Here is a 19,396-nt window from a genome sequence, read left to right as displayed (position 1 = left end):
GATGGCAGGACCTTCAACCCATCCAGCTCTTGTTAATCAGCCTTGCTGCGCTTAACGGCTGAGGGGCGGGTCGGTAAGTCTGATCCATGCCAACATGGTTCACAGCGAGAGGTGGGGGTGGGGTTGATACCGTCTGCCCCCCCCCACTCCCCCGACCCCCCCCCCCCACTATATTATTCCACCCAATGTTTCAAGGTAGCTAGAGACTGGAGTCTTACTGACAATTCACAGAGAAAATGTTCAATGTTCCTCGTTCTTTATCTCTTAACAGCTGACTTCAAAGTTTTCAAAGTTGAAAATTAAATGTCAAGATCACAGAAATTACAAAACACAAAAAGAGAATTAGCTCACGAGGTCAAAACTGAATTGCAGAATTAAAATGGCTGAACAGCCAATTAGGGGAGAAATGAAGGAACCGAGTAGTTTATTTTTTAATCTTCCTCCATCAAAAAAAGTAATTACAGTATTCTGAAAAGTAGTAGCAGATGAAGATTCTCAATGTTTTTAATGTGAAAATTATCTTGAACTTTCAGCCAGAAATGTTAACCACTTATGGTCACAGACTAGACCCAACAGTGGCTAGGATGCTAAAGAGAAACCCCAATATTTTATTTTAATTCTGTAAGACTGTGAGGAAAGGATACCTCACTCCATGAGTGATTTCACCAAAATATAGGGACATTGTATATTAAAACAAACAGCATTAAAATATCTTTAATATCAACCAGAAAGTAGCTTACAATTTTCCCTTAAATAATGATAATAAATACAGTGATACAGTAATTCTTAACTGTTGCCTTTATTCCCATTCAAAAGCAAATAAAACCCATCTCAGCTGTCAATCCACCGTCAACACTCAAGAATACCGGCTTTACAGAGACGTCTGGATACTTTACTTTGAGACAAAGTGATCCTTTGACACTGGGTAGCACAGTGGCACAGTGGTTAGCACTGCTGCCTCAAGGCGCTGAGGACCCAAGTTCGTTCCCGGCCCCAGGTTACTGGCCATGTGGGATTTGCACATTCTCCCTGCATCTGTGTGGGTCTCACCCCACAACTCAAAAGGTGTACAGGGTAGGTGAATTATCCATGCTAAATTGTCCCTTAATGGAATAAAAGAAATTGGGTACTCTAAATGAAAAAAGACTTAAATCCTGTCAGAACCACGCAGAAATTCTGTTCTAATGCCTTCAGAAGCTGCTTCGCCTTGTTTCAGCTGACCTTCTAATCTGACCATTCTGAACTGCTTGGAAAGACTACTAATCTGTCTACAGACATATCTTTTTTTTAAAACTCAAAGTGCCCAATTATTCTTTCCAATTAAGGGATAATTTAGTGTGGCTAATCCACTACCCAGCTCATCTTTGGGTTGTGGGGGTGAGACCCACGCAGACACGTGGAGAAGGTGCAAACTCCACACGGACAGTGACCTGGTGCCGGATCGAACCTGGATCATCTGTGCCATGAGGCAGCAGTGCTAACCACTGCCCCACCGTGCCCACCCGACAGACATATTTGTAACTGAACGGCAGTGAGAGCCAAATGTCTGACTTCTGCTCACAGCTCCATTTAAAACTCCATCGACCTACGTTTCTGCAAAATGACTGATACATTAGCTCCACCCAGCAACTATATCATCTTCCCAAACTGAAATCTAATTAACTCCCAAGGGGAATCCCCTTAATCCAAACAACATTCCATTAACAAGATCAGCTTATCTCTAATCTTTAAATAAAACTGCATTAAATATACCAGTGCCACCAAGCTAATGATCGAAGTTGGCCTAAATTTTGCACTAAGGGTATCAGTGATCCCCGTTATTAAAGAGCAAATGTGACAGCATCATCTGGGGTGGATTTTTATGCCTACATCCATGTCAGAATGGAAACTAGCAGGCTTTGAAAATGCTGTACATTTTAGCAGCGCAGGTAACAAGCTTGTACACTGTGCTCCGAACCATGTCGATTCCAATTTTTTACAATTAATTCCATGGGATGTGGACATCACTAGTTAGACCAGCATTTATTGCCCACCCCTAAGTTCCCATGAGAAGATGGTGGTGAGCTGCCTTATGGAACCTCTGTGGTCCATGTGGTGTAGGTACACCCGCATTGCTGTCCGGGTGGTGTCCTGTTTCATTCCTTTTAGACTTTTTAGCAGTTTGATACAACCGAGTGGCCTGCCATTCCAAAGGCATTTAAGAGTCAACCACATTGCTGTGGATCTGGGACGAGATTTTACAACAATGATTTCATGGCTATCATTGGACTTTTAATTCCAGATTTCTATTGAGGTCACATTTTACCACATGGCAAGGTGGGATTTCAATCTGGGTCCCTGCGACTTTACCCTACATTACCCGGGGTCTCTGGGTTACTAGTTCAGAGACAATACCACTGCGCGACCACTACCCTCTTGCACTGGTGGACATAGAAACATCAGATATCGGAGCAGGAGTAGGCCACTCGGTCCCTCAAGCCTGCTCTGCCATTCAGTTATATCATGGATGATCTTCTACATCCATTTTCTCGCACTATCAACATATCTCTTGATGTCTGTACCGTCTAAAAATCTAGCAATCTCTGCTTTGAACATTCTCAATGACTGACACTCCACAGCCTTCCTGAGTACAGAATTTGTCATAATAATTAAGAAGATCACCAAATTACATCCCTCAATATTGAACATTAAATTAGGCCTGTGAATTTTTAAAAAATGAACACACAAGCCGAAGATAGCTGAGGATGTGGCGAGTGATACTCAGAGAGACGATGGAACCCCAACTTGTTTCCAGACAAGGTACTTCTAATGCATCCAAAAACTAATTGCCATCTCCGGTGGAGACAATGGGATGACCTCAACAAGAGCTATTTGTGAGTAATGTCCCAGATAGATTTTTGGATTTTGTCCTCTCGGAATATGAAAAGATTGGAATGTGTGTGCGTGTGTGCTTGCATGTGTGTTTGTGTGTGTGTTAGTGCTGGAAATGAAAGAGGGTGCAGGTAGATTTTTGCAGATATCTCTTTCTGTGATTGTGGAAGTAAGCCAAATCAGCAAAGACACCCACTGCAAAGGGAACAGGGAAGCGTCTCAGTCAAACTGAAGCTCATTGCAATCTCAAAATGGAGTATTTTCCTGTTGATGACAGCACTTTTGGAATCTTGAATCGAACAGCCACAACGCTCAATCACCTACTCCTCACACGTCAAGGATTGCTTCGTGTACCTCTTTGTTACATACCTATTTTGGATTCAATTCTCATCTTTTTCAAGGTGTATGAATGTGTTTTATCATGCTCTTGCCTTTAGTAGTGTTATACTTATTTGTTTACCGCAAAGGGAAAAGGTATGGAGATGCTCACACTCTGGATTCTTTCAAACACAATTAGAGGTTTTATTAAGAGATATTGCTCATACAATCCAAGATGGAGAATTGCAAAGCCTGCGCAAACCCTCTGCTGATGCCGCTACACATCATGTGACATCATATTTACCAGCAGGGATGTATTCTCTGATACATACACCCCTTTCCCTTTACTTTATTAGTGCAATGACAACGGTTAATATTTATACAACAGATCCCCAGGTGAATGTCTATTCCTTTTTGGTTGAATTCAGAGTTCTGGAATCTAGCTACTCGAGACCTTGGAAGACTATGATCTCAGCAAGAGCGGAGATTGCAATGTTCTTCAGTATGGCCGAAAAGCTCCCCTGTTCCCACCGCAGTGGGTGCCTTTGCCTTTTCCATTCAGTAGATGGCATTTAATTGTAGTTACTCCAGTATCTGTCACTATGGGTATTGGAACATCCTCAGAAATAGAATCTGAACTCACCTCTGTCAGGTCTCTATTCCGAAATATCGCTCTGTCGATTTTCCAAGGGAAGAAACCCTTGAGAAATTTCTGCAAATTCACTTTGTGAAGTAAGTAGCTGATCAGCATGATGTCGCCAAACTCTTTCATCATCAGTCTGTGCAGTGTATAATATTTTGCCTGTCTTAGCTAGGGTCACAGCAGGTAGACATTTCTCATTCGTGGTGTAGCTTCTAACTAGCACTCTCTCTTCCTGATTGAATACTCACTTTTTGGAACTTTGCTCCTTGCTGGCAATTTGTGTTTGTTGTTGTTCTTTGACAATCTTTGAAGTATCAAGTGGGGTTAAAAAATCACACTGTGTTCGTAGTTTCCTTTTGAACAACAGCATTGCTGGTGAAAGTTCATGGTAGCATGTACAGTGTTCCAATAAAATATTAGGAATTTGGTTCACTTTTCTTGCCAATGTCTCCTGGTCCTTTGACACTCTGATAGAATGCTTTAATGATTGCACAAAACGTTCAGCAAATTAATTCTTTGCAAGATTGTACGGAGCTGACTGGATATGGTGTGTACCATTTCACTTCAAGTAGTCCTCAAACTCCTTTGAAATAAACTGAGTACCATTGTCGCTGACAATCTGCTCTGGTGTTCCAAATCTTGTCACTATTTTGTCTAGTTTCTCAATGGTCTGCTCTATTGTGGTCGACTTCATGATCGCTGCTTCCGGCCATTTAGAGTGTGCGTCCACAATCACTAAAACATGTGACCCTCCAGTGGAACTCCAATGTCAGCCATTCCCACTGATGTAATGGCTGTCATGGTGGAGTGTTCCGTAGTTTTGCACAGGATTGACATTGCCCAAACTTCTCCTCAATTTGAGCATCTAACCCTGGCCACCAAAGATAACTGCATACCAGTTTCTTCATCCTCATCACACCAGGACATCCTCATGCAGTTAGTCAATGGCTCTACTACGTAGGCACAGAGGAAGAATCACATGGATTCCACATAATAAAACTCCATTCTGAACTGTCAACTCCAGTCTTCATGAGATATAGGGCTTGAGGTCTGGAATTTTCTGATCAAAGTCTGACAGCTTTACTTTTTGGACCAAATGCATCACATTTCCCATTATTGGTTGGTTCTTGGGTATCTTTGAACTTGAGATGAAATCACAGGTACATTATCCATGAGTGAGAAATACAGGATGTTGATGTAATATTCTTCAGGTTCATGCTTAACTTCTAACGGTAATCTTGACAAAGCATCAGCATTTACATGTTGCTCTGATTTTCAATATTCATAGAATCCCTCAAGTGCAGAAGGAGGCCATTCTCCATTTTTGAGACTAAGTGTTGTGGCGGGTTTGTAAATTTAAACTCAATTAATTTTTTAGTATTAACAATAACTATAACTAAATGGGCACAAATAAAACTGGTTAACTACTATCTAATCTCTAGCCCTCCCTTTTAACTTTACCCGTACGCACAGACAAACAAACACAGAGGGGAAAGAGGGGTGTTAAATAATGATGTAAGTAAAATAATATGAGTCTTTGTTTCTGGTGGACATAAGAACGTGAGAACTAGGAGCAGGAGTAGGCCATCTGGCCCCTTGAGCCAGCTCCGCCATTCAATGAGATCATGGCTGATCTTTTGTGGACTCAGCTCCACTTTCCGGCCCGAACACCATAACCCTTAATCCCTTTATTCTTCAAAAAACTATCTATCTTTATCTTAAAAACATTTAATGAAGGAGCCTCAACTGCTTCACTGGGCAAATAATTCCATAGATTCACAACCCTTTAGGTGAAGAAGCTCCTCCTAAGCTCAGTCCTAAATCTACTTCCCCTTATTTTGAGGCTATGCCCCCTAGTTCTGCTTTCACCCGCCAGTGGAAACAACCTGCCCGCATCTATCCTATCTATTCCCTTCAGAATTTTATATGTTTCTATAAGATCCCCCCTCATCCTTCTAAATTCCAATGAGTACAGTCCCAGTCTACTCAACCTCTCCTCGTAATCCAACCCCTTCAGCTCTGGGATTAACCTAGTGAATCTCCTCTGCACACCCTCCAGCGCCAGTATGTCCTTTCTCAGGTAAGGAGACCAAAACTGAACGCAGTACTCCAGGTGTGGCCTCACTAACACCTTATACAATTGCAGCATAACCTCCCTAGTCTTAAACTCCATCCCTCTAGCAATGAAGGACAAAATTCCATTTGCCTTCTTAATCACCTGTTGCACCTGTAAACCAACTTTTTGCGACTCAGGCACTAGCACACCCAGGTTTCTCTGCGCAGCAGCATGTTTTAATATTTTATCATTTAAATAATAATCCATTTTGCTGTTATTCCTACCAAAATGGATAACCTCACATTTGTTAACATTGTATTCCATGTGCCAGACCCTAGCCCATTCACTTAACCTATCCAAATCCCTCTGTAGACTTCCGGTATCCTCTGCACTTTGTGCTTTACCACTCATGTTAGTGCCATCTGCAAACTTGGACACAGTGCCCTTGGTCCCCAACTCCAAATCATCTATGTAAATTGTGAACAATTGTGGGCCCAATACTGATCCCTGAGGGAGACCACTAGCTACTGATTGCCAACCAGAGAAACACCCATTAATCCCCACTTTTTGCTTTCTATTAATTAACCAATCCTCTATCCATGCTACTACTTTACCCTTACTGACATGCATCTTTATCTTATGCAGCAACCTTTTGTGTGGCACCTTGTCAAAGACTTTCTGGAAATCCAGATATACCACATACATTGGCTCCCCTTTATCTACCGCACTGGTAATGTCCTCAAAATATTCCGCTAAATTAGTTAGGCACGACCTGCCCTTTATGAACCCATGCTGCGTCTGCCCAATGGGACAATTTCCATCCAGATGCCTCGCTATTTCTTCCTTGATGATAGATTCCAGCATCTTCCCTACTACCGAAGTTAAGCTCACTGGCCTATAATTACCCACTTTCTGCCTACCTCCTTTTTTAAACAGTGGTGTCACGTTTGCTAATTTCCAATCCGCCGGGACCACCCCAGAGTCTAGTGAATTTTGGTAAATTATCACTAGTGCATTTGCAATTTCCCAAGCCTTCTCTTTTAGCACTCTGGGATGCATTCCATCAGGGCCAGGAGACCTGTCTACCTTTAGCCCCATTAGCTTGCCCATCACTACCTCCTTCATGATAACAATCATCTCAAGGTCCTCACCTGTCATTGCCTCATTTCATCAGTCACTGGCATGTTATTTGTGTCTTCCACTGTGAAGACCGACTCAAAAAACCTGTTCAGTTCCTCAGCCATTTTTTCATCTCCCATTATTAAATCTCTCTTCCCATCCTCTAAAGGACCAATATTTACCTGAGCCACTCTTTTTTGTAGAAACTTTTACTATCTGTTTTTATATTCTGAGCAAGTTTACTCTCATAATCTATTTTTATCTTCTTTATGGCTTTTTTTAGTAGCTTTCTGTTGCCCCCTAAAGATTTCCCAGTCCTCTAGTCTCCCATTAATATTTGCCACTTTGTATACTTTTTCCTTCAATTTGATACTCTCGTGGCTGCACGAGTTCATTCTTACTGATTGTGGTCTGTTGGTCTGCTGTACCATTTCTACATGCATCCGTTATTTCTTTGTTTATTGCCTGCCCCACCATAATGTTACTATTTGGTGGCATACAGACTACTCCTATCAGTGACTTTTTTGCCTTACTATTCCTGATTTCCACCCAAATAGATTCAACCTTATCCTCCATAGCACCAATGTCATCCCTTACTGTTGCCCGGATGTCATCCTTAAATAACAGAGCTACACCACCTCCCTTACCATCCACTCTGTCCTTCCGAATAGTTTGATACACTAGGATATTTAACTCCCAGTCATGACCATCCTTTAACCATGTTTCAGGAACGGCCACTAAATCATAAAAATGAATGAAATGAAAATCGTTTATCGTCACAAGTAGGGTTCAAATGAAGTTACTGTGAAAAGTCCCTAGTCGCCACATGCCCGCGCCTGTTCGGGGAGGCTGGTACAGGAAATGAACCATGCTGCTGGCCTGCCTTGGTCTGCTTCCAAAGCAAGCAATTTAGCCCTGTGCTAAACCAGCCCCTGGTCATTCACGATGATTTGCGCCATCAAGTCATTCACCTTATTCCGAATACTACGAGCATTCAGGTAAAGTACACTTATGTTGGCTTTTATACCTCTGTTTTGAATCTTAACACCTTTATCTGTAACCTCTCCTAAGTTATTTTTCCTCTTAACTTTTCTCCTAATTTTCCTTGTCATTGAACCCATATCTTCATGTAACAACCTGCTGCGTCGCTTTCGATTTATGTTTTTACTTCCCGTTTTATTCCTTTTAGTATTACTGGACCTATTCACTGAGCTCCCCTCAGTCACTGTACCTTGTACTGTCGCCCTTTTTGATTTTTGACTATGGCTTCTTTGCCTTACACTTTCCCCCTTACTGCCTTTTGTTTCTGTCCCTGTTTTACTACCTTCCAACTTCCTGCATCGGTTCCCAGCCCCCTGCCATATTAGTTTAAACATTCTCCAACCGATCTAGCAAATAGCCCCCCTAGGACATCAGTTCCAGTCCTGCCCAGGTGTAACCCATCCTGTTTGTACAGGTCCCACCTCCCCCAGAACTGGTCCCAATGCCCCAGGAATCTGAAATCCTCCCCTGACACCATTCCTTCAGCCACGTATTCATCCTATATATCCTGTCATTTCTACTCTGCCCAGCACGTGGCACTGGTAGTAATCCTGAGACCACTACCTTTGAGGTCCGATTTCTTAACTTCCTTCGTAGCTCCTTGTATTCTGCTTTTAGGACCTCATCCCTTTTTTTACCTATGTCGTTTGTACCGATGTGTACCACAACCACTGGCTGTTCACCCTCCCCCTCCAGAATGTCCTGTACCTGCCCTAGCACCAGGGAGGCAACACACCGTCCTGGAGTCTCGTTTTCGGCCACAGAAACGCCTGTCTATTCCCCTTACAATTGAATCCCCTATAACTATTGCACTGTCACACTTATCACCCCTCCCCTCTGCAGCAGAACCAACCGTGGTGCCACAAGTTTGGTTGTTGCTGTTTTCTCCTGAGAGGCCATTCCCCTCAACAGTATCCAAAGTGGTATATCTGTTCTGCAGGGGAATGGCCACAGGAGATTCCTGCACTACCTGCCTCACTCTCTTGCTCTGTCTGGTGGTCACCCATTCCCTTCCTGCCTGCGGAGACTGAGCCTGTGGTGTGACCACCTCTCTATGTGTGACATCTTCCAGTTAGTTTCTTCTGCACTTCAGGCTTTCAGATAAATGTTATCTTTTCTTTCAGCTTGTAATGGTTTTCACTGCAGACCCGCAGAAATAGCATTCACGGGGCTGGTTTTGCACAGTGGGCTAAACAGCTGGCTTGTAATGCAGAACAAGGCCAGCAGCGCGGGTTCAATTCCCGTACCAGCCTCCACGAACAGGCGCCGGAATGTGGCGACGAGGGGCTTTTCACAGTAACTTCATTGAAGCCTACTTGTGACAATAAGTGATTATTAATATTATTATTAGATAGAGAGAGAAAGACTGCTTCTTCTTTCAGAGTCTAGAAGCTTCTGCCTTCAGACAGTAGACAGTAGAGCAGAGAGAGAGAGCCGCTTCCACCTTGAGGGGCCAGTGGTTTTTCTTGTGTTCCCTCTGAAAATTTCCATCTGACAGCAACCAATCCCTATTAGTTGCCGGTCACAATATTGTCCCTGGTCAATCTATTTGCCAGCAGCAAACCAATCGAAACAAACCCCTCCAATCTCTTGGGTGCCATAGAGTCTGGGCTCTTCTGCCCAAAATACAAGACTTTAGAACACAGTGTACTATTTTGACACTTCGAGTTCCTTACTTCCTCTGCTCGACTGAATGGTATGCCTCCATTAACAATCCATGGACAAAAAACAATAAAGACAAAATAAAAGAAATAGGAACTAAGGAAGCCAACAGGAAGGGCCCTTACAGTGAGTCCTTGTCCTTCCCTCCCCTCTTGCACAGCCTTCCATCCACATTGCACCCCCCCTTGTCTTCGTCAGTCCAACATTCATAAGCCTCACTTCTCACTCTCTTCCCCGCCCCCAACAAATTTTGAACCTTTGTCATGGTGGTTGCACGAGTCCCACAGCTCACTGCTGTCCAGAAAGGCACTGGCGTGTGGCACTGGGGGAAGGAGGGCCCTGTACTCCCCAACACCAAGCAGAGTACTGAACCGAGACAGTGACACAGGAGGGTCCATGGTCCAGCTTAGCATGGAGATGGAGGGCAGGAACCAGTCTGCCTCGGCAGAGCATTGAACAGTGCATGAGGAGCAGCACAGCATTAAGTTGTTTGCAGCATTAAGTTGTACTCACTTCAAAGTCTCTGGTGATCTGAGGATCGCCTTGTGCATGCCACCTTTTATCAATAGAGTTTTCGACTGATGTAATTTCATGTTGGCGTGACTGAAGATTAACAAACCTGACTGGATGCCTGCAGGCAGCTGTTTTATTGGGCGTACACACCACCAGCCAGTGGGAAGACTGACTCACTATTAACCTGGGAGAATCGCAACATGATATTACTGCAGCAGATTGCCAACATTTTGGTTCCCGCTAGATTCTGCCCCTGTGCTTGCCACCAAACTCACCATGGGTGTGATGAGAGAATTTCGCCCTTTATTCGTTAAAGTGATTTTTGAACGAGGCCAGAATTCTCCGGTCGTCGGGATTCTTTTTTCCCGCCAGCAGCGCATTCCCGCCCGCCGGTTTCCAGGTGTCATGGGGATGCTTCAATGGGAAATCCCTTTGATAAATGACGGGAAGAGAGACTCCCACCCAGATAATGGTGTGCTGCTGAGCAACATGGGACTGGGGGAATGGAGCATCCCGCCCTGAGTGTTTGTAAAACCTCACTGTTTCATGAGCATCTTAAAGACTTGCTAATGTTATTTTAGGGCTTAAGAGTGAATTCTGGTTGAGCTGCTATAGGGGGGGCTGAGTGGGTATCAGGGAAGGAGAGTGGGCATGGGGTTAGGTGAATAGGTAGAGGGGCATGTGGTGGCTGGGAATGGAGGGAGAAGGGGGCGAGGGATAGGGAAACTCATACTCATCTACTGGATCAGTGACCGTGGAACAGAGGAAGACCTTTTAACCTGCCTACCTTGGCATTCAACCCCTTCCATCTCTGCCTCTGGCCTGCTTCTGGAGGTGGCACTCCTGACTTCAGCCGATCCCTGCCACCTCACTATGAAAATTGTGCATGCAGGCATTGCCGACGCAGAAGGAAGGATGGCCCAATTCACAATTCCTGCCTTAGGGATCAAAATCTGGTTCCTGTTGCCTGCACATGCATTGTTAAATGCAATAATCAGGAAGTTGCTGTCCACTTTGCCCCATTCCTTCACAAACTTTTTTATGCCTGTATTACACTGTACTACACTGTATTACACTGAACGATCTGGCATGCAAGTATGGGAAGGGCATAACGTTGCAATATTTATCCATTATTTTACAGTAAATACACCAGAATAAGTTAGGGCATTTTCAAATGCAAATGATTTTCTAATGCTGTGAACAGTCTTAATTGCTTCCAACTAACTATTCAGACTCTGAATATTACATTTAGAAGGATGATATCTGATTCCTTCACGTTTTAATTGTTGTTGGAGATACAAAAACAATCTTGTCTGTTCAATCTTGGCTGAAGGTAAGCATGTTGGTGCAGCAGGCGGTAAAGAAGGCTCATGGTATGCTAGCCTTCATTGCGAGAGGTTTTAAGTATAGAAGCAGGGATTTGTTGCTGCAATTGTACAGGGCCTTGTGTAGCCATCTAAGATGGCCACCTGCAAAGGACCATGGGAATTATGTCCAACCCAGGACTCAGACAGATACCTAGGTGTATCTGAAACACAGGTAACCAGACCTGACCGAAATCCCCGCTCGTTTGCATTTTAATGGCCCATTTTCCCAGGACAATAGAACTCCAATCAAGCAACCGGTACAGCCACAGACTGATCGGCGCCACTCCCCTTCCTCAGAAAGCACAACTGCCAAGGTCAATGACCGCTAAGGACCCGCCCAGCCACCAAGGCACCCGCCCCTTTATTGGCCAAAATCAAAGACAGTGATCAGAGCCCTGTCAAACTATTGGGTCCAAGGTTAAGGACCGCCCCAAAGAGCGCAAAATCCCAGGGGGATAAAAGAGGACACAGCCATGTGTTCTGTCTCTTTTGGATCCGGCCTGCGCCAGCCCAATTGCAGCAGGAACAGCCAGCTAAGTTCAAGACCAACGATCGCTACCTGACGGATGAGCCCAGCAGAGACAGAGCCACTTTCTTCAAACCAGCCAAGTGAAATCCAGATAAAGGCCTTATCCATTTGCAAAATGCAGGTTGCCCTGAAGTTAAGTATAGGTTATTGTAGCTGATAGGTGTAGTTTAACTCGCAGTAGATGTTGTGTTTGCATGTTGAGGTAACTCTTGTGTATGTAAATAAACCATCTTTTGAACGAACTAACTGATTGTGTGGTCATTTGATCGATATAAGGGAAGGCTTGTTCACTAAGATAAATAGAAATATCCACAGTATTGGCGACGCTGTTGGGTGGGAAAAACACGAACACTTGGTGAGGCCACATTTGGAGTATTGTGTGCGGTTTTGGTCTCCTTCTCTGAGGAAGGATGTTCTTGCTCTCGAGGGAGTGCAGCGAAGGTTTACCAGACTGATTCCAGGGAAGGCGGGACTGTCATATGAGGAGAGATTGACTGGATTGGGATTGTTCGCGTTGGAGTTCAGAAGAATGAGGGGGGATCTCATAGAGACTTATAAAATTCTAACAGGACTAGACAGGGTAGATGCAGGGAAGATGTTACCAATGGTGGATGTGTCCAGAACCAGGGGTCATAGTCTGAGGATTCAGGGTAAACCATTTTGGACAGAGATAAGGAGAAATTTCTTCACTCAAAGAATGGTAATTCATTACCACAGGAAATAGTTGATGTTAAAACTTTGAATATATTGAAGAGGCGGCTGGATATAGCACTTGAGGAGAATGGGATCAAAGGCTATGGGGAGAAAGCAGGATTAGGCTATTGAGTTGGATGATCAGCCATGATCGTTATGAATGGCAGAGCAGGCTCGAAGGGCCAAAAGGCCTCCTCCTGCTCCTATCTTCTATATATCCATGTATCTATGTCTGTTTTATTTTTCCTTTCTCTCTAATTTATCTTATCCTTCATCTCATCTTTCTTTCTCTCACATTATTTATGTTTCTGTACATGATTTCACATAACTCGATCTCTTTCTGCCAGTTTTTGCTCTCATTCAGCACCTTTATAGTAGTGGCAGACACAAGTGCGATGATGCAGTAATTACTTCTGTCTCAAAATAAAAACATAATGGCTCATATTTTTATTGCTCACAGGAAATTTGACCCCCTGAAAATCTTTGCATTGCTCATACGTTACACTTCATAAGCAACATTTAGGAATACTCTAAAAAGAGAAGAATATTGACTACTCACCTCAATCTTCCCGAGGCAGTCAGGGAATTTTGGATCTTTGGGAACCTCACATTGGCTGACCTCTTTTCCCTTTGCTGTTTGGCATCAACATTTGAAAGAAAATACATGAAACCAAGTTAGAATTTTTATGTTTTACATAATTTAGTTTGCAGAATATAATTATTCATTCCAGTTTTTAGTGGAGTTGGTAATCACTGACCGGTAAATGTTCTTGTTTTCAAAGATTCCTCCCTATTACAAAGAGTTGCTTCCTTTCCTCCCTGCCTCTCTTTGAGATCCACCCATGTCTTTTCTTCACTCTGCTCACTAGATTTATCCCACTGTCTCTTACTTTAACCTCATCCTCTTCCATTAACTCAAAGCTGTGGAACTCCATTCTTCGACCCTTAACCTTACCCAACAATGTGTGAATTTTACAGTTAGACTTGGCATTATCGAATTATCACTTCCTGAGTTACCATATTTCTTTTTACTCATTTCAGTCTTGGTGATGCCTGTGTCTAGATTTCTTGGCACAAAAAAAATGTATTTAAATCCTCCACCAATGAAATCAGTCAACAGGAAATGCCCAAGAGCTGCTGGGCTTTTCATTGATGGCGACTTATTTCCTACTGAAATGTTTACTTTTTATTCTGTTTAGGACCCAAAACATGCCTCCGTGCACATCGACTGGTCCTACAGTTAACTAATTTTCTCAAGGTGTTTACCAAAATATTGCACATTAAAGATTAATTCTAGAACCTAAAAGGCAACAATTTACTTTATAACCTGGAAACATCAATTATCATTTTAATAAATTGCACAAAAATAGCAGATGTTTCATCTAATTGTCCATAAGTTATAGACTGCACTACTGGAAGTTCATGACTGATACAATTTGCTCCGTGGTCAGTTAAACATGCGGTTGTGGGAACATAGAACATACAGTGCAGAAGGAGGCCATTCAGTCCATCGAGTCTGCACTGGTACCCACTTAAGCCCTCACTTCCACCCTATCCCCATAACCCAATAACCCCTCCGAACCTTTTTGGTCACTAAGGGCAATTTATTATGGCCAATCCACCTAACCTGCACATCTTTGGACTGTGGGAGGAAACCGGAGCACCTGGAGGAAACCCACGCAGACACGAGGAGAATGTGCAGACTCCGTACAGACAGTGACCCAGCGGGGAATCAAACCTGGGACTCTAGCACTGTGAAGCCACAGTTCTATCCACTTGTGCTACTGTGCTGCCCATAACTACCCTCACACATAATGGCGCTTAGCCAATGACATTCAACGATTCAGCTATGGGTTCTAATATTGGCCAAGGAGCAAATAAAATTTCAGTAATAATTCTTCCAGTTATAATGAAGGTTCATCAACAAGGCACATTGTGCCAGCTTTTCCTTGTCCTAATCAGGGCCAAACAAAGGTGGGAACAAAAAGAAATAGTCACAGGCTACCATGAGTCCCCCTCCCCAGCCATTTTCACGAGGGCAGGGGTGGAAGCGGGCCATGGATCCCGCCCAAACCTATGAAGGTGGCAAGCGATGTGGGCTCATTGAGAGTCTTCCCCAGGTAAGTTTTTTAATTTTCATGGAGGTGGCCGGACTTGAGCAGCTGTCGGACTTTACGCCAGTAGCATGGATGTGTGAACCTGAGATTGGAGGCACATGTTTAAAAGGCAAGTGAAATGTTTGACCTTCCTTCCAGTTCATCATGAAATTCCGAGCATGAGTTGTCTCTGTGTTATGTCAGGTGAGTTATGACAGTGCTGTGATGTAACTATCCCTCAAACCAGTTTGCCAGATTGTTATTTCTTCCAGTTGGAAGGCTGTCAGGTAAAGGATTTACACTAGAAATGTGGAAATGTCTTTAGGTGAGTTCAAAACATGTAATGGATGAAAAGGTAAAGTATATTTCATTCTATTAAAAGGGAAGCCTAATATGATATCTAACGGTAAATGTTTACTTTTTCCATTGCTTTTAAGTATTCAGTCTCGATATCTACTGATAAATCAGTTCTGAAGTCTATCTGTTTACTCATGTTTTACAGGCTGTTTAATGGTCTCCGACTGTTATAATAGGGTTTCTGAGTCTTGTTCATAAAGTTGACAATGGATAATAGGGAGTGATGATAGGGAATGAGGGGTTTAGGATGAGGAGGCAAGGGTGTGGGGGGTAAGGGTGAGGAGGGAGAGAGTGTGAGGGTAATAATAATATTAATAATCTTTATTAGTGTCACAAGTAGGCTTACATTAACACGGCAATGAAGTTACTGTGAAAATCCCCTAGTCGCCACAGTATGGCGCCTGTTCAGAATGTCCAAATCACCTGACAGCACGTCTTTCGGGACTTGTGGGAGGAAACCGGAGCACACGGAGGAAACCCGCGCAGACACAGGGAGAATGTGCAAACTCCACATGGACAGTGACCCAGCCAGGGTCAAACCCGCGTTAGTGGTGGAATTCAAGGTGACAGGGCAGGGTTTGTAAGGGTAAGGGAAGTGTATGGGGTGAAGAGGTGAGGGGTAGTTTAAAGTCCTAAAAAGGCTCAACTGCATATAGATGAGCTGCTGATTTCCTCAAACACCGGGCCGAGGCTTTGTGGGAATGGAGGCGAGCTTGAGATTCAGCCTGCATCCACTTCTGCCTTCAGGTCACTTTGGGCCTGATACCCTGAAAGTTCCTGCCTGCTGGCAGTCTCCTGATTCCCATCTCCAATTGGAAAATCTGACCCATAAACCTTGTTTCCCTTTCCATAAATATTGCCCGATGTGCTGCTGTTTTTCAGCATTTTCTGCTTTTTTTCAGATTTTCAGTACCTACAGTATGTTACTTCTGACTGTGCAGCAGATTGCTCGTTAGTGATCATCCCATTAATGATTTTTTAAAAAAATCACGTTTTGCATCTAATGGACCATTAATGAAATAAAAGGTCAGGCGGTCGAGATTCCGCTTTGGGCACAATCAGATATTCTGGCACATACTTTGCATAAAATTCCACCTTTTCATGAGGAGCATTTTTCATTCCCCAGGTTTCCACTCAAATACATTTGCATATCACCAAACATAAAAAAGTCTGCCTCAAACCAGTGCAAGCGAGCAGCATTGCAAAACATATTTTTTAGGTTTTAAGAATCATTGCTTGATCTATTCAAGAGTGGCGACTGGGTGCAGTTTGATAGATGCGCCTGAAAATCGGTTCATCACATAAATTAAGCATCTTCAAAATTAGTGCATTCCCTGTGAGTAACCAGATTTTAAATAGCTGAAAACAACTTTTAAAAAAATTGCAGAACTATTTTCCAGTTAGATTAAGGTGCACCATTGAGTTCCTTAGGAAAGTTAAAAAAAAAAAATTCAAAACCTTTCAGAAGATACTGAATAGTGCCCATGCACCCAAAAACGGCATCTTAACGCCTGAGCCTCTTCGTAGGCCTGAAAATAAATGCCATTGGTGGAAGCTTCCAACAACTTTGGGCATATGACCAGTTTTATGAGCAGGGCCTGCTACTCATGCTATGCCTTTAATATTAGTGCGAATGATCAGAGAAACTTGAACTATGCTGAATCCAAGTTGTGTTTATAATTCCGCTGGTTACACCCATGTTGGGGAATTGTGTTGTTCAAGAAAAATACGTGATGTGGAGATGCCGGCGTTGGACTGGGGTGAGCACAGTAAGATGTCTTACAACAACAGGTTAAAGTCCAACAGGCTTGTTTCAAATCACTAGCTTTCGGAGCACTGCTCCTTCCTCAGGTGAATGAAGAGGTATGTTCCAGAAACATATATATATAGACAAAGTCAAAGATGCAAGCTGATACTTTGAATACGAGCATTTACAAGTAATTAAGTCTTTACAGATCCAGAGACAGGGTAACCCCAGGTTAAAGAGGTGTGAATTGTCTCAAGCCAGGACAGTTGGTAGGATTTCGCAAGCCCAGGCCAGATGGTGGGGGATGAATGTAATGCAACATGAATCCAAGGTCCCGGTTGAGGCCGTAGTCATATGTGCGGAACTTGGCTATAAGTTTCTGCTCGGCGATTTTGCGTTGTCGCACGTCCTGAAGGCCGCCTTGGAGAACGTTTACCTGGAGATCAGAGGCTGAATGCCCTTGACTGCTGAAGTGTTCCCCGACTGGATGGGAACATTCCTGCCTGGCGATTGTCATGCGATGTCCGTTGACAATGTTGGCCGAGTCGCACGAGTATGTACCGTGTACCTGGTGGGTGGTGTTCTCACATGTAATGGTGGTACCCATGTCGATGATCTGGCACGTCTTGCAGAGATTGCCATGGTAGGGTTGTGTGGTGTCGTGGTCGCTGTTCTGAAGGCTGGGTAGTTTGCTGCAAACAATTGTTTGTTTGAGGTTGCGCGGTTGTTTGAACGCAAGTAGTGGGGGTGTGGGGATGACCTTGGCAAGATGTTCATCTTCATCGATGATGCGTTGAAGTCTGCAAAGAAGATGCCGTAGTTTCTCCACTCCGGGGAAGTACTGAACGACGAAGGGTTGTGTCCCGTGTTTGTCTTCTGAGGAGGTCGGTGCGGTTTTTTGCTGTAGCGCATTGGAACTGCCGATCGATGACTCGAGCGCCATATCCCATTCGTACGAGGGCATCTTTCAGCGGCTGTAGATGTGTGTCACGCTCCTCCTCGTCTGAGCAGATCCTGTGTATACGGAGGGCTTGTCCAAAGGGGGTGGCTTCTTTAATGTGTTTAGGGTGGAAGCTGGAGAAGTGGAGCATGGTGAGGTTATCTGTGGGCTTGCGGTAAAGCGAAGTGCTGAGGTGACTGTCCTCGATGGAGATGAGTGTGTGCAAGAATGCAACCGATGTTGGAGAGTAGTCCATGGTGAGTCTGATGGTGGGATGTAACTTATTGATGTCATTGTGTAGTCGTTTCAGTAATTCTTCGCCATGGGTCCAAAGGCAAAAAATGTCATCAATGTTTCTGGTGTATAACGTCAGTTGAAGGTCCTGTACGGTGAGGAGGTCTTGTTCAAACTTGTGCATTAAGATGTTGGCATATTGAGGTGCGAATTTGGTCCCCATGGCTGTTCTGTGCGTCTGGTTGAAGAACTTGTTGTCGAAGGTGAAGACGTTGTGATCCAAAATGAAGCGGATGAGTTGCAGAATTGCGTCTGGAGATTGCCAGTTGTCGGTGTTGAGAACTGAGGCTGTTGCAGCAATGCCATCGTTATGGGGGATCCTGGTGTAGAGTGCCAAGACGTCCATTGTGATGAGGAATCTTCCTGGTTCAACTGTTCCATGGGTGCAGAGTTTCTGTAAGAAGTCCGTTGTGTCATGACAGAAGCTGGGCGTACCTTGTACGATGGATTTTAAGATGCCCTCGATGTAGCCAGAGAGGTTCTCACACAGGGTCCCATTGCCTGATACGATAGGACGGCCTGGTGTGTTGGCCTTGTGTATTTTCGGGAGGCTGTAGACATCCCCAACGCGGGGAGTATGTGGGATGATAGCACGTAGGGTGCTCTGAAGGTCTGGGTCCAAGGTCTTGATCAGTCTGTTGAGTTGGCAGGTGTGTTCCTTGGTCGGATCTGCGGGTAACTGTCTGCAGTGTTACCCTGGTTGTTGAGTTGTCGGTACACTTCTTTGCAGTAGTCCATTCTGTTCAGTATGACGGTGGCCCCTCCTTTGTCTGCTGGTTTGATGACGATGTTACTCTCAAAGTTAGTGATTTGAAACAAACCTGTTGGACTTTAACCTAGTGTTGTGAGACATCGTACAAAGAAAAATACAATCAAGTGGAAATTCCACGCCTCTATATTTACATTCTTCAGTTGATAGCCACGCAGAAGCTGCTGTGATTTACCCAAATTCATAGAGCCGTAAAAGAAAGCCATTTGGTCCTGGGTTGGTGCCAGCTCTAAATTTGAAAATTTCTATCCTGTTCCTCGCTGTTTCCCTCTACATTTTTTCTCTTTCTCTCAGTTACCTCATTCATTTGCAACATTTTTGATATTCTCCTAATTAAATACAGCAAAGTGGGTGGTGAATAGTTGAGCTATATTACATTTG

The 19,396-nt window shown here is 43.9% G+C and overlaps 1 protein-coding gene across 3 annotated transcripts in view; it reads right to left on the bottom strand.

Moving 5' to 3' along the window:
- Window positions 1-19,396, bottom strand: part of LOC140395495 (alpha-1,6-mannosylglycoprotein 6-beta-N-acetylglucosaminyltransferase B-like) — a 1,325,626-nt gene that overhangs the window by 570,301 nt on the left and 735,929 nt on the right. For all 3 annotated transcript variants that reach the window (XM_072483321.1, XM_072483322.1, XM_072483323.1), the window contains one exon: window positions 13,372-13,445. In XM_072483321.1, coding sequence (XP_072339422.1) covers window positions 13,372-13,445 — 74 coding nt within the window. The remainder of the gene's footprint in view (window positions 1-13,371; window positions 13,446-19,396) is intronic.

The sequence above is a fragment of the Scyliorhinus torazame genome, chromosome 18, assembly GCF_047496885.1.
Source record: "Scyliorhinus torazame isolate Kashiwa2021f chromosome 18, sScyTor2.1, whole genome shotgun sequence".
NCBI classification, from domain to species: domain Eukaryota; kingdom Metazoa; phylum Chordata; class Chondrichthyes; order Carcharhiniformes; family Scyliorhinidae; genus Scyliorhinus; species Scyliorhinus torazame.
This window is presented reverse-complemented; position numbering and strand designations above follow the sequence as displayed.